We start from the raw sequence: 15962 nt of genomic DNA, 5'->3' as shown, positions 1-15962 counted from the left end.
GATCTAAAAAGTGGAAATATTAATCACATATTTATAAAATTTAAATTTAAAAAAAAAAAAGAAGAATAATAAGAATTAAAAATAAAAATTTTGAAAAAAAAATTTTTTTTTTTTTTTTAAGTAACTCTGGTTATTTTTTTATTTTTTAAATAGCCATTGGTTATTTTTTATGTAACTCATTGGTTATTGGGAAATAAATAATTTTATAATACGTCAAAATAACATTAAAAAATATTTTACATCAAAGTTATTTTTTATTCCTCATAGTTTGTAAAAATCTAAACATGAGCAGTTTTCTCACTATTTTTTATTGTTATTAATATAATACAAAATTTTTTTATTTAAAACTCCAATAACTTGCATAAAAAATTATCTTACTACATTTTTAACTTTCAATTTACTTTCAATAAAATAGTTCTTTTATTTACTTAACTTTTATAAGGATTTTTTATAATAAGTTTTGTACTTTTTTTGTCTGCTGTCAAGTAGTGTGGATGTATTTTTATAGACAGTATCAAAATTTGTTACTTGTCTTCTGTCAAGTAGTGTGGATGTATATTTATACATAGTATCCAAATTTTGTACTTGTTTGCTGTCAAGTAGTGTCGATGTATTTTTATAGTTTCAAAAAAATCAGTCAGAGTTGCATTTGCAGTTAAAGTTACGGAGTGGTGGGTTCCATTCGAATTGGCCTTTCTGTTTTCTCTTTTGAGATGCAGTGATATTAGGATCATTATCAATAAGAGAGAAGCTTAACTTCATTATTTCAATTTCTTCATGGTATCTAAATAGAATTTATTTGGTATATATTGTCCAGCCAGGCCATAACCAAGTCAGGCTATAGAACCAGAATTTGTGTTTTAGGTTCCATGATTAAATGATTGAAAAGGATCGTGATGATTATTTTTAAAAGCAGAAATTGCTAAAGACAGTTCTCTTTGGTATTCCTATTATACTCACTCTTTGTGAGATGCTTATGACCATTAATTAGGAAAATATCTTTCATTATGAGGGGTTATATATATATATTCGTTGTTTGATGGGGTATTCTTTATTTACCAGTATTCCTTGATGTTTTGCTAGTGGATAAATAGTAGAATAGTGAATAGTGCTAGTATATGGTATACAAAAGTAAAAAATAACAAAAAGTAAACAAAAACAAGGTTAACAATACAGAGATCTTAGCATGCCCTCAGAATATATATATATATATATATATATATATATATATATATATATATATATATATATATATATATATATATATATATATATATATATATGTATATATATATATATATATATATATATATATATATATATATATATATATATATATATATATATATATATATATATATATATATAATTTATTAGGCTGCCTTTGTTGGGCTTGGCATTTCTGAAAAAATGCCAAATGTTAAATTTCTCAAAAATTCATGACCCTAAAAATTAGTTTCAACAACAAAATAATTTATTTTATTCAATAATCTATTCAAAATAAGGTTTCCACTTCTATCTTAATTTATTTTATATTTAGGTTAAATTATAACAATACTGCCCCCCCCCCCCCATTCTCCTCATCTTATAGTAAAAATGTTTTAAAAAATAACAGTTTTGAGAAAAAGCTACTAAGTATACCAACTCTGTTTTTGACGAAATTTTGGATGTATTACAATGTTTTTACCTTGTGCATTAAACAATGAAAACAATGTTTAGAAATTTAATAGAACTTTTTTAATCTCATAACCTAAATAATTGCTAGAACAATATTTTTGTTTTTATTTACCTTTAGGTTTATCTGGCTGGTTGAATAAATATTAGATATTAACATTATATATTCATAAATTTTAACAACTGGGCTTACTGTGCAGTTTCCACAACTGGACTGTACATAGATGGTTGTACATAGGTTTACCTATTGTTCTAATGTGTACATGAAATACTTGTAACATTAAATTGCTACAAGTATTTCATTAAACCAAGTGAGTTAAAACATAGTTTTACACCAACTCACAGTGGGCCAGAATTAACTTTTACTGGACAAAATTAATAACTCGTCATATAAAAATGATTTAAGGACCGTTTTTGTACTGTTTACTAGTTAAAGGATTACGGTTTCAATAGTAAAACTAGTTTTAATTTTGGGTTTCTATGGATACCTAAATTGGTTAGCAACCACATATTTTATTAACCATAATAAATATAAACTGGATAAAAGTAATAAGTTTATCAGATTTCCCATAATTACCACATTGAGTACTTTTATACTACAAATGTAGTGGCACAATGGATTTTTTATTTGGTTGATAGTAACCCCTGAAATGCCTGGCAACGATTCATTTTGCATTGTTACTTGTAAATGTAAAACAGCTTTAGCTTCTTTTTCTTTACCATCTTGGCACAAACTATAAGATGCAAACAATAGTTCTGAAGATTAAAAAGATGAAACTAATGGGGCCAATCTTCTTTTCTTTGTTTTACTACTTGAATATCAAAATTCACCTAGGGTCTTCCAGATACTACAGTTAGGTAAGAGCCGATTTATCTTTATCAATGGAAGTATTTAGAAGAATATTCTTATTATCAATTACAAAATGGACCGATATGGGCTCCTTTTTTATCCATTGTTTGTTATTTTTTTAGGGTTTTTACATTCAAGCCACCTATGTCATAAATTCTTTTTGAAATTAGACATGTTATTATTTGCAGTTCAGTTCATGCCATTTACAACTGCATTTAAAATATTAGGATTAGCTAACTTTAAATTTTTGAATATATGAATAACTATCAATATTTTTCATGTTATAACTGTATAATAATATGAACTACATTTGGGTAATTCCATGTCAAATGATCCAGGTCATGTCACCATACATCTCAGATTTTGCTGATTTTTATACAGTTGAGAGTACTAAAATAAGAATTCCTTGAAAATTTCAGCCTCTGACTTCTAGAAGATCCTGAAATATGATTGTTTTACTTTTAGCAGATGTTGGTAGGCCCCTCTTGTCCCCTCAGAATTGCAAAGTTTATTTGTAGGTTTCAAGTCACATAACTTTAAAAATATTTGATTTTTTTACTTTTATTTTTTTACAAAATTTGAAATAAAATATTTGAATTTTGAGTAAAAATATTTGATTTTTTTACTTTTATTTGTTTACAGAATTTGCAACTGGCTATTTTTTGGGGTGACAAATCCAATGAAATGATCAAAAATCATTTGTAAAAAAATTAAGTAAATTATTAAATACCTGTAACTATCAATTTAAATAAATTAAAGAAACCCATGTTGCCTTGATGATATCAAAAAATATATATATTACACATTATTCTATATTCATTGGTCTTTCAAAAAATATAAAGATTTTGATCTGCAAGTATATGGTTTGAATTGCAAGTATATATGCAATTGATTTTTCACTACCTTCCAGACTAGCTGGAACTCTAAAAATTTTGGCATTTCTGTAGTGCCAATGAATGCGCATGTTAAAGTTGCTATCAGGGCACCAAAACAATAGGGGGACTAGGGTAAGTGCCTTGATTTTTTGCAGTGGAATCTGATAATTCTGCTGCAAAACTGTTGGGCATTTTTTTACTACCTTCTTTTTTGGTTTATAATTATACCAATTTATTTAATTATTTACAAAGTAAAATACAAAAATATAAAGTGTCAAGAATGTTTTAAGATTTGCTTAGAGCATCGACAGTCAAAGTGTACACAGGTCCAGTTGTTGTAGGTGCATCAATGATACAAATTATGTTGGTAATTGGAACCCAACACTCATCTGCTCTAGATGTCCAAAAAAGTTTGTTAAAAGAAATGTGCGGTTAAATTAATGATAGCTCCTAGTTCCAGGAATTATTCTACTTAGCTGAAAATGTTTTTTCAAAGTCGTGCACAATTCTGTCTTTTTTAAACTTAAAAAAGTGATCTCTCCAATTGATTTATGGGCTATTGTAGACTTGCATTTGCAGTTAATCGTTTTACAGTGCCACCAATTCCATCACATAGTGACTTACCATGACTTGCAGCAAAAAAATGTCCACTCTGCATCAATGTCAAAATCATCATTATGGAGACAGATTTTGTAAAGTTTTTGTGGTTTTTATACTGTGCAGCACAGCCATCTAAAAAATAAAGAATCTTTGAAATATTAGGATGATTTTCTTTTAAATAATTAACTATTTGTGTCTGAACTTCATACACAAAACCAGTATTATACTAATTTTCTTCTGGCATGAAGCAAAATGATTAGGTATTGACTTTGGCACCAATGGTAACTTTGGATTTCATCTTGAATCACAAATGTGTAGTTTTCTGCAAAATCATTCAAGACAATACATCAGTCTTTTGTCAAATTTTCTATTTGTTGCCTTAGGTGTTAATTTGTTTATTGCCTCTGATAGCATCAATTTGTATTCTTCAATTGTTTTTGTCTGACCGATCAATGTTGTTCTGTCTCTTTTCTTTTCAATTCAAAAAGTTTTAAATTATACAATGTAAAATTCTGTTAAAATCATTATTTTAGATGGATGGCTGTTTTTAATTCATATACTTGCAGATCAAAATCTTTATATTTTTTTAAAATTCAATGAATATAGAATTATGTGTATTAATTTTTTTTGTTGATATTATCAAGGCCACATGGGTTTCTTAAGCATTAAAATCAGGTATAGAAAAAATTGCCTAAATTTATTTAAATTGATAAATACAGGTACTTTCAAATAATTTTTTATATTTCTGATCATTTCATTGATTTGCCACCCCTGAAAATAGCCATGTACAAATTGTTAAGTAAAAAGATTAGATTTATTAAAGTTATGTAACTTGAAACCTCTAAATAAGCGTTGCAATTCTGAGGGGACAAGAGATGTCTGGCCAACATATGTTAAAAGTAAAATAGTTTTATTTCAGGATCTTCTTGGAGTCAGAGGCTAAAATTTTTAAGGAATTCTTATTTTACTAAGAACTCTCAACTGTACAAAAATCAGAAAAATCATAGATACAGGGTGACAGTTATAAAAATTTTGACATGGAAATACCCATTTACAAAATCTTATAAATAGGTACTTTAGATTGTACTAATTTAAAAACAAATTTGTAAAACTAATTTAGTCTTACTGAGACTTAACTATTACAAAACCATTTAGAATAAAATACATATTTCGCCATATAAAATCAGATACATCATTTAACGTTTTCAATTTAGAATAAAATATGTTCTTGCCATATAAAATCAGATACATTATTTAACTTTTATTTGATTACAATCCAAATTTATATTGATAATATACATATTCAAAAATGTATTTCAAGTTTCAAATTACTGAAATTTTAACTGAAAGAGGTACTTTAAATATGTTGTCATTTGAAATTATTTTACTTGACATAACTTATGTGCAAAATAGTGTTGCAATAACTCATTTGAAAGATAGTACTTGACTTAATTAAATTATGCAATTAATAGAGAGATTTTAAAATTAACAACTATTTTATGCTTATTAGTAACACAAAAAATATTATCAAATTAAAAAAAAAAATTAAAAAAAAAAAAAGCATTTTATTCTACAGCTTAGAAGCAAACGACATGAAAGTTATACAAAAATATTTATATTTTATAAAAGCCTAATGTTCAAACTATAAAATGGTATATAATAATGTGATTTTTGAGAATGTATTTTTTTACTTTTGTCCACCCATTGGTGCACTGTGCAACTGTTCGACTAAGTGCTCTTTTTAAAAAAACTTCTGTGAAAAAATGTGTTACAACTTTAAAATATTTTTATTCATAAAGTACAATATTTAATGGTTTTAAAGTTGGTATTTTCATTGGTTTTACTGGTTCTTTCTTGTATTCAATGATCTTATTGTTTAGACTGAATTTTATTTTTTCTTGTTGTAAATTTGGTTGCAAGTTATAAGATATTTAAATTTGATATAAGGGTCATGTATAAGATGCTTGTTTGAGGAATGGGATTCTTTAAATTCAATTGTGCTTTCAAAATTTTAAAAGTTTTTTTTTTTAAATTTATTTATTTACGCTTCAATAATATTTCACAATAGAGTTTCACAGTAATATTTTGTAGTTTGGTTTTAAGGTATATTTTGTAGTGTATAATAAAACTTATGTTTTGCATATTGGGAAACAAATATTAATTTTAGTATACTCTTTATCATAACACAAGGCAACACAATAATTATATCATTATGTCAGCATGTAGTTTGTTTAACATGGTTTACTAATAGTACTGTTAAATGATTTATTTTTGTTTATACATTTTTTAAAAATTTGATATTCTTATTGATTAGGATCCAAATGTAAAGCTTATACGAGAGCTTCGTGCAGAAATTGCTGAACTCCAAAATTTGCTATCAATTTACAAAATAAATGTGAGTTATATTATATTCAAATTTTATAATTTTTATTTGTATCTTTTTAGGTAAAAGATATGTAAGTTTTTTTTTTAAAGGTATAAAAACAGCTGAAACATCAATTATTTTTTCAAAACAAAAGAAAAAATAGGTACAAAAATATATATAAACTATAATATATATAATATATATATATATATATATATATATATATATATATATATATATATATATATATATATATATATATATATATATATATATAAAACATAAGCAAATAGAAACTAAAATGAAAAGTATATATTTAAAAACATATACAAATATATATAACACAAAACATAAGCAAATAGAAAATGTTTTATGATGATTAAAAGTGGGAAAATCAATGTGAAAGGTAGCAAGGATGAGTCTAAAAGCATGGATCCCTAACAAGTGATCTAGACACATTTTATTAAGACTTTTCATATGGCTATGTTTTGATACATTTTTATTTTTTCTTACTTCTTTGATTTTGTACATATTTGTTGTTTATATTTGTTGGTTTTATTGTTTTGATTTTGTTTTCATAGTGTGCCCATCTACAATATATTATATAATTAAAAAAAATAAAAAATCTAGTCATTAAAACCTTGGTTATGGGTACCATTCTGAACATTTTTTTATATAAGAAAATCTGATATCCTCAAAAAGAAAAAGTTTTTTCCATTTTAACTTTGTTTAACATCTCAATAGATTAATTTAAGTTCTAAAATATTTTCGGTTTATTAAGACTTGCATTTGACTTTTTCTACATTAATTTTTTGTGTGTGTTGTGCTGAAAAAGTCTTTTAAAATAGCTTTTAAAGTAGCTTAGTCCTTTGAGTCTTTGAGAATGTATAAAAATTTTGTACTTCAATTCATATAAAATTAGTAAAACTGTAAATCGATGGTTTAAAGCCAGGGTTGGCATTAAAAAATCCACCCAAAAAAACCCAGTTAAAAAAATCCAAAAAAACCCGTGTTTTTTTGGGTTTTTTTAAAATAATATTTTATTTAAAGGATTCTCTTTTCTTGGTTTTTTTCTGTGATTTATTTATTTCAGAAAACATTTAAACATAATTATGACTAATTAAAAGGTAATTATTATTGAAAAGAGGATATGGATATGATCAGAATATAGTATTTAATAAGAATCAAAATTTTTAAAAGACATGATTTTTTTGAAATATTTCTGAAAAAATAGTTTTAGTATTTTTTACAATATACTTTCAGTGATCTCAGTGGCTTTCATCAACCATATCAAAGTCAGACCTGTGTTCTATCTTACAAATTACTCAAGAAAATTTTATTCAAACAGTATTATTATTTGTGTAGCATTAAGTATATTTAACTTGCATATTTCGATGCAATGTGTACTTTTCAGAAAAAAATCTTTATAAGAATGCCATTCGGAAGTGGAAGGAAGAAAGAATGGGAGTGGAAGGAGGTCAGTGAGATAGAAGGGACCATTGTTCAGAGAAGATTAGTGGAAAAATCGAAAGAGTTCGTATTCATTTGGGGAAGTGTAAAGAGAGAAAGAAGGACACTGATGAACAAGAACCAAGACCTGAAAGCTCAATGAGCAATATTAGCCTCTTGTCAAATTAGTCAGATACTTCAATTTCCGAAGGATCTATTATGTCCAGCTTCACACCAGCAAAAAGGTTTAAAAGTAGTAACTTAAATAACTTTGTAGTTAGAACATCAAATGATCAGAAAGATGCCATAGACAAGCAAGTTGCCCGGTTTTTTTTCAGCTCTAACATGTCTTTTAATTCAGTGGAAATTTGTGAGTTTCAGAAACTTTGCTCTCTTCTTCGTCCTCGGTATGTCCCACCAAGGGTGGGACATATCGAGGACGAAAGAAACTGGGTGGAGATCTATTAAATGAAGTCTATGATGATCTGTCAGCTGGGATAAAGAATGAACTGGAAACCAAAGACATGTTGGTAATTTGTCAAGATGGATGGTCTAGTATTCAGAATGACCCAATAATTGCTCACTCATTTTATGATGGAAAAAAGAGTTAACTGTACAACATAGTTGACTCAGGATCAGAAAAAAAAACTGCAAAATACTGCTTCAAAATCATCAATGAAGCTATAGTTAGCATAAAAAATGATTATAATAAGTTTGTATTTGCTGTCTGCACTGACAATGAAGCTAAGATGAAGAAAATGAAAGAGCTGATCAAACAAGAGTATCCTGATATGTTAACATATGGCTGTAATGCACACTATATGAATTTGCTACAGAAAGCCTTGTGCAATTCTTTTTCAACAATTCTAAAACAGGTTGTGGAAATTCAGAAATATTTTAGAAATGTGCATACAGCCCATGGTTTGTTAAAGGAAAAAGGTGGATGTATGCCTCAGCTGCCTAATGAAACATGCTGGAACTCTCAAGTTGCCTGCATTGAGACATACCAGAAAAATTATAACTTCTACGTGGAGATCTATGGAGAGAAGATGGAAGATTTTCCAGCCAATATTGGAAGAATAATTGAGAATATAGCCATCAAACGTGAGGCAAGTTGTCTTCTTAGTCAAATGAAAAAATTGTGGGTTGCCTTAGACAAGATGCAGAATGATTCTTGTCATCTCTCTGACACAGTTCATATCTGGTATTCATTGATAAAGGATGAAGAGCTATCCATATACTATGATGCAATAAAAAAGAGATTTCAAGATGCTGTACAACCCGTTCATATTTTGGCCTATATAACTGACCATTGCTATGTAGATGATTACAAAAGCTTCATTGATAATGATAATAAAAACAGTGCAGAACAATGGTTAGAGGACAGGAACCCTGATTTCTTGGGTTTACTATACAAGTTTAACTTGAAGGACAGGGAGGTGTTCCCCAAGCAAATGTTCTCAGAATCACTAAAGGTTATCTCTCCATCAGAATGGTGGAACATCATGAAAGGAAAGGTTACTAGATCTCAAATGAGGGATAAACAGGTTTCTGCCAATTTCTGCAGCTTTCTAGCTTCTCTACACTCCTGTCCTGCTAGCTCAGCCTCAATTGAGAGATGGTTTTCAACCTTTGGATTTGTCTGGTCGAAAATCAGGAATCGTCTTGGTGCAGATAAGGCATGAAACTCGTGAAGATTTACAAATCATTTCACAATAGCTCAGCAGCTGACAGCAGTTCCTGTGATGATATCGAATCTGATCAATAAGTAGGTAAGTAGTAGGAAAAATTGTTTTTAACTTCAGTATAACCATCTAAATTCTGAAAAAAATTCTATTTCTTTTATTTAAGTGTAATTTATATTTGTTTTAGTTTATTCTTGATGATCCCAGAGGAAGTGTTTAACTGGAAATCTGTCAAAAACATCTGAAAAGCTGACAAGAATTGAAAATTATTGTAATAAACAAAGTAAAATTATGTAAGGAGAATTTTATTTACAGTTCTTCAATTTATTAAATTTTCCTTGTAAAAGCTCTTTTCATAAATAAATATAACTATTACCATGTGTTTTTAATTATTATTTTGAAAAAATTAAATGTTTAAAGATAGTTTGAATGCAAAATAGGTATTATGTCTTTCATTTTCTAAGAAAAAAAAGCTATTTTTAAAAAAACCCAAAAAAGTCCCAATAAAACCCAAAATAACCCAGTGGGCTGGGTTTTTTTAAAAAAAACCCGGGTTTTTTCTAACCCTGTTAAAAGCACAAACTTGTCCATATTTGACAGTTTCAATAAAACAGGTTTTCTTAGTTTGAGATCCTTAATTAACTAATTATAAATTAATTCATAAGATCAGTAAATTTGTAATCTTTGTTTATTTTTAAGGTCATTAATTATTTATTTATAATAATATTTACAGTCAAAATGTCAAACAAAAAAAAAGGTGGACATGTGTCTTTAGTGCTTTAAACCATTGAAATAATGTCAATGCATTTTTTTTTAAAATAAATTTTCTTCCAAAAAAGCAAATTTTATTTTAGTTAGGAGTTACTAGGAAGTAAAAAAAAAAAGAAGTGAGCGAGAAAAAACCTTAAGAGAAAACATTCAAAACCATAAATTAAGAGTCAAGAAAACATGAAGAATCAGGAAATAGATGAAATGAAGTTTTACATTTGATGAATAAAATTAAAAAAACAAAAAAAAACTGATTCATCTTAAATTACATTTAGACTAAAAATCTTTGCATTAAAAAGATAACACCAATTTGCAGTTTCATTGAAATTGAAAGTTTTATCAAAATAAGAATGTCAACAGTGTTGTTATAACTATTACTTCTAATTATTTGATAAAATTTCAAATGTTTTGTTGTAAACTATTAGTAATTTAGTTATAATAAATTTTTGATTGCATGTTTTTTTAAGTTCATGAGTTTTTTAAAACCGCTAAGTCATTAGGTAATTTTTTCAATACTTTTATGTTCTAATACATTCTTTTACTATTATTTATCATTCTTTTTATTAATTACTGTTATTTGCTAGCAAAAAAAATCTTTTTTTTTTGCTAGCAAATAACAGTATTTAATAAAAAAAATGATAAATACAGTATTTCAAAAGAGTTTGCCTCAGAAAAATAATATGACTATTGTCTTTCTGATTTTTGATTCTCAATTTTTTATGTGTTTTAATTTTTTTTTATAGCAGAATGATAACTGTAAAGATAAAGATATAATGCAGGCCAAACTTAATGAAAATCAGGAGAGAGTGGAAAGTTTGACAAAGAATTGGATTGATAAAAACATGGAAGCACAAAAAATCTTTAAGGTGAACAAATTTTATGTTGCAATTAAATAAACTTTGCCTTTTTTTTGTAATTTTTTTTAAAACCAATTAACAAGAGTATTGCTATATTCTTTAAAAATTATTTAATTTTTTATATAGGAGAAAAGTATTCAGCTTTCTTGTAAAGGCCAGCAAACTGTACTGTCTACTGTTAAAGTACATCTCATTAACATGGAAGATGACCCTCTTAATACTGACATTGTTATCTATCATTTAAATGTAAGCTTATAATTTTAAAACTATTTATACTTCTAATGTTAAATATTTAATTTATCATTATCTGTTCTTAATATTTTTCCATTAAGTTTTATCTAATGCATATTATACAGATTTTTTACCTTTTTATAAATGTTTTGACACAAAACTATTAAAACTTTAAAACTATTATTTATAAAGTAATTACAATTTGTACTTTAGTTTTTTAACTTTCAAAATCACTTCAATTTTTAAAATAAACTCCATTTCTTTTTGAATTTTAATTACACAGGTCAACAAAAAAATTTTTTTTTTCTGGTACCGAACAAACAATTTGTTTTTTGTATAGCATTTCCCATTTTGATTTCAAATATGCAACTCATTTTTTACCATCACGTCAAGTTGTAAAGATATTTAGGTTCAAATCTTTAGTATTTGGGGTAAGGTCCCTAATATTGTAAAAAAAAAGTTATTCAAAAGTATGTCAACCTGGGTCTTAAAAGAAGCATATTTTCATAGAGATTTTATAAAAGGTAAATATTTTTCCTTAAAATTAATTGACAAAAAATTTATGTGAAAAAAAGAATTTAACAAAATACTTTTCAGCAATAATGCAAAAAATACTTGTTTTTATTACAAACGAATAACATTTTCAAAAACTCTTTGAAAATACACTTCTTTTGAGACCCAGGTTGACATACTTTTGAATAACTTTTTTTTCGACAATATGAGGGACTTTACCCCAAATACTAAAGATTTGAACCTAAATATCTTTACAATTTGACGTGATGGTAAAAAATGAGTTTCATATTTGAAATAAAAATGAGAAATGCTATACAAAAAACAAATTGTTTGCTCTGCACCAGAAAAAATTTTTTTTTTTTTGACCGGTGTTATTGCTTATAATCAACAGTTTTTGTGATTATGTTTGTAATTATTTACGTTTTTATAGTTTAGTACTTTTCTGGCAGTCACCTGTAAAATTTATCACCTGTAAAATTTAATTTAAAGTACTGTCTAATTATTATGCAGTAGGTCATCTAAGTATGCATAACTTTTTGAACAAGTTTTCCTATTTTTCTTCTAATTCTAATGTTTGATTTTTCTACTTATAAATAATAATAATTATAGTCAACTTATTATCTTCTTAATAGGTTTGATATTTTTAAAATTTTCACTGATTAGTAGGCAATATTATGTAACATGCAGAAGGTTATTATGATTTTCTTTTTAATCGCTCTTTAACTATTACTTGATTTTGTTTTGTTTACAAAATAAAATTTTTTTGCAGGAAGGAGAAACCTTGGTGGGAAACTTTGATATCACTGAGAGTAATTGTATTGGTGAGGATATTTTATAAAATGGCCATTTACATTGACGTATCCAGAAGTTATTTGGGGACAATGTTTAAAAAAAAAGTTTCTCATACATTCATGGAAAGTTGTATCGATGTAGCAGTCCATGAATCCTGCTGACATTTTAAGGGTTTTTTTTAAATGAGCACTGCATTCACTCATAATTTACGCTAAAATAGCAACAATGATGTGTTATACACTTTTATTTTATATTTTATTTAATTTCCTTTTTACTTTCCATAAGTACTTGAGTTTTGAGAGCGCAAATATTGACACTCAATACAGCCTGGATATGTCAATGATTTATTATTTTAGTGAGATTTAGTTTAATTAATTGGTGAGATTTTTTTACGATGATATATTTTAATGGTTTTTAAAGGTTTTTCTTTTTGATAATCTCACTAAAATTTACTAATTTCACGGTAAAGCTATAAACAAAAACAAAACATCAATAAAAAATAAAGTTTGATTAGTAAACATAAAGCAAAACATGAACTAATATAATCAATCAGTCATAAATATTTTAAAATTAAATTTTCTCGGATATTTACAAATAGTAATGAAATATTCAACTCAAGTAAACACCTTAAAAAATTTTTTTTATTAATAATATAATGTTTTATAGTAATAATGATAATAATATTAATTATAATAAAACAATAATAATAAAAATAGTAACAATAGTAGCAATAATAGTATTAAGAAGAAGAAAAGTGTGCAACAATACAGCAAAATAATTTTACTATGGAAAAAAAAGGGAATCAAATTTAAACAAAAAAGGTTATGTTAACACACTGATATCAAGCTAATTAATGTAATATTGACAATAATAATAACAACAACAACAACAACAATAATAATAATAATAATAATATTAATAACAGTAATAATAATAGTTATTATTATTATTATTATTTTTTAATTATAATTATTATTATTATTATTAATATAGTAATAATAATAATAATTATAATAAAAATAGCTACAATAAAAGTTATATAGAGATGATAGAGGAAGGTTATTTAAAAGTTATATAGAGATGATAGAGGAAGTTTATTTAAAAGTTATATAGAGATGATAGAGGAAGGTTATTTAAAAGTTATATAGAGATGATAGAGGAAGGTTATTTAAAAGTTATATAGAGATGATAGAGGAAGGTTATTTAAAAGTTATATAGAGATGATAGAGGAAGGTTATTTAAAAGTTATATAGAGATGATAGAGGAAGGTTATTTAAAGGAAGTAATTAAAGACAATAGTCAAAACTAAATTAAAGAAACAGGACAAATAAAAATTCACCAACAACAAATAATAAAAAATACCAATAATTAAAAACAAAATAAAAAAATGTTTGATTACTAATATGTTATGAATTAAACTTATTACAATAGATCTGATTCAGTAAATATCTCCAAAAACATAACACTTTATGAAACATTGTTTTTTTATAAACTTTTATTACAATTTTTGTTATATTGCATAATGACAAATAGTTATATTTGAAATAAATACTTTCTTAAATATGTTTTCAAAAAAAACTTGATGTGGGCCTGATGTGTCATTGAATGATAGCCACATTTGATTTATGGGATGGCCTAAATAGGGACATGTGTGGCTATGGTATTTATACCACTTTAACTCCAATTAACTGTGGCTTTCACATGTAGCAGGCATTAAATTTTATTGTTGAGTTAAACTTTTTAATTAAATTTTACTTAGTTTAAACTGGAATTTAGAAAAATTGTTTAAATATTTTGTTAAAATAAAACTAATATTTGCTATCAATAACTAAACAATAAAAATTAAATTTAAAAATAAAAAATTTTAAAATTGCTTTAATATTTTCTGAAATTTTCTTTTAGCATTTATAATGTCGGTTATATTGGAGAAACCTCCAGAAATATACTTTTAGGGTAACTGTCTACTTGTTTAGTTATTCTGAATTTTTTCTCTAGAGAGATTAAATATCTTATCTAAATATCTTCTTAAACCTTATATGCTAGATAGATATCTAGCATATAAGGTTTAAGAAAATATTTAAATAATAATTTAATAATCTTTTAAAGTTCTCACTATACTATAAACATAACATAGTAGTTTATTAAGTTTATTTTTTGATTGTTTGTTTTTTTATTTTATTTAATTTTTTATTGGTTTGCTATTTTTTACCTGTTTATATTTTCTATAATGGCTCGATTTTTAGTACTTAGCACAGAAATGTTTAATTTTTTGAAAAATATTACATTCAAACTATGAGACTTGTCCAGATCTTAGAGTGTAAAAAGCATTGTGTTTTAAACTTATTTTAATTTTTAGGATACATTATAATTCTTGTAATAGTGTTCTAAATTATTTTTTGAACATTATTTGAAAAGGTTTGTATTCTTCTAATCTTGTATGTGAAATTTAATGTCAGTTGTTATGTTGTTATGAATAAATGGCTGTTATTTATGTTGTTATTATGGTAAAAAAAAAGTTTCCATTCTTGTTTTTCACTCTTAGCATACTCTAAAAATGAAAGTGAACAAAAGATAGTATATAGTGTATATACTTAGTATAGTATATAGTTAATATAGCTGAATATACACATAAAGTTTTTATAAATCTAACATACAAATATACTGTTAATTGCACTCTTACAATTTTTTATGATTATAATTGTGTTTATTCTAAAATTAAAAAATTATTACAAGTTTGAACTTTTTCTTTTTATTGCTAAATAATTTTTTTTAGATCTTAAATATCCTGGAATTGAAAAAAAACATTGCTCTATCATTGTTTCAACAAATAAAGTTTCAATTTCTCCAGTCGCTTTTCATACATATTTAAATGATATTCACCTTACCACAAATTGTTATTTAAGACATGGTGATATTTTAAAGTTTGGGGATCAAAGGTTTCGCTTTTGCAATCCATCTGAAGCTGAACAAATTCGAATAAATAGAAATTCGGGTATCTTTTCCCAAGATGTATCTCCATTAGTAAGTGACTAAGTGATTAAATTTATGTGTTCGTACATTTTACATTTATTTAACTTAAATATGTTTAATAACATATTTAAGTTAAATTTTTTATACATTTAAAAAAATAAAAATAAAAACATTCAGAATTTTTTTCATTTTTTATTAAAAAAGTAAAAAATATTCCAGTCTATGAAGTTGCATTTTTGTGGTTTATACAGTCAGAGAAATAAGTATCTAAACAAAATATTTTATTGTGAAAAATAAAGTTTTTGATAAATATTTTTCTGATTATTCTGATTA

The 15962-nt window shown here is 25.6% G+C and overlaps 2 protein-coding genes across 11 annotated transcripts in view; both read left to right on the top strand.

Annotated features, from left to right (window-relative positions):
• The window catches only part of LOC100202335 (kinesin-like protein KIF16B), a 108880-nt gene that overhangs the window by 47841 nt on the left and 45077 nt on the right, over positions 1 to 15962 (top strand). For 6 of the 10 annotated variants that reach the window (XM_065805797.1, XM_065805803.1, XM_065805804.1 and 3 more), the window contains exons 14-18: positions 6314 to 6394; positions 11010 to 11132; positions 11250 to 11369; positions 12637 to 12688; positions 15433 to 15680. In XM_065805797.1, coding sequence (XP_065661869.1) covers positions 6314 to 6394; positions 11010 to 11132; positions 11250 to 11369; positions 12637 to 12688; positions 15433 to 15680 — 624 coding nt within the window. The remainder of the gene's footprint in view (positions 1 to 6313; positions 6395 to 11009; positions 11133 to 11249; positions 11370 to 12636; positions 12689 to 15432; positions 15681 to 15962) is intronic. The other 4 variants (XM_065805800.1, XM_065805801.1, XM_065805805.1 and 1 more) reach the window with 1 other exon arrangement.
• On the top strand, positions 6719 to 9791 carry LOC136084804 (uncharacterized). The gene is made up of 2 exons (XM_065805806.1): positions 6719 to 9585; positions 9686 to 9791. Exon 1 carries the CDS (start codon positions 8563 to 8565, stop codon positions 9496 to 9498), a length of 936 nt encoding a protein of 311 aa, XP_065661878.1. The 5' UTR covers positions 6719 to 8562; the 3' UTR covers positions 9499 to 9585; positions 9686 to 9791.

Source organism: Hydra vulgaris, chromosome 09 (assembly GCF_038396675.1).
Source record: "Hydra vulgaris chromosome 09, alternate assembly HydraT2T_AEP".
NCBI classification, from domain to species: Eukaryota; Metazoa; Cnidaria; class Hydrozoa; order Anthoathecata; family Hydridae; genus Hydra; species Hydra vulgaris.
The sequence above is the reverse complement of the archived record's forward strand: the minus strand, read 5'-3'. Positions and strand labels throughout refer to the sequence as shown.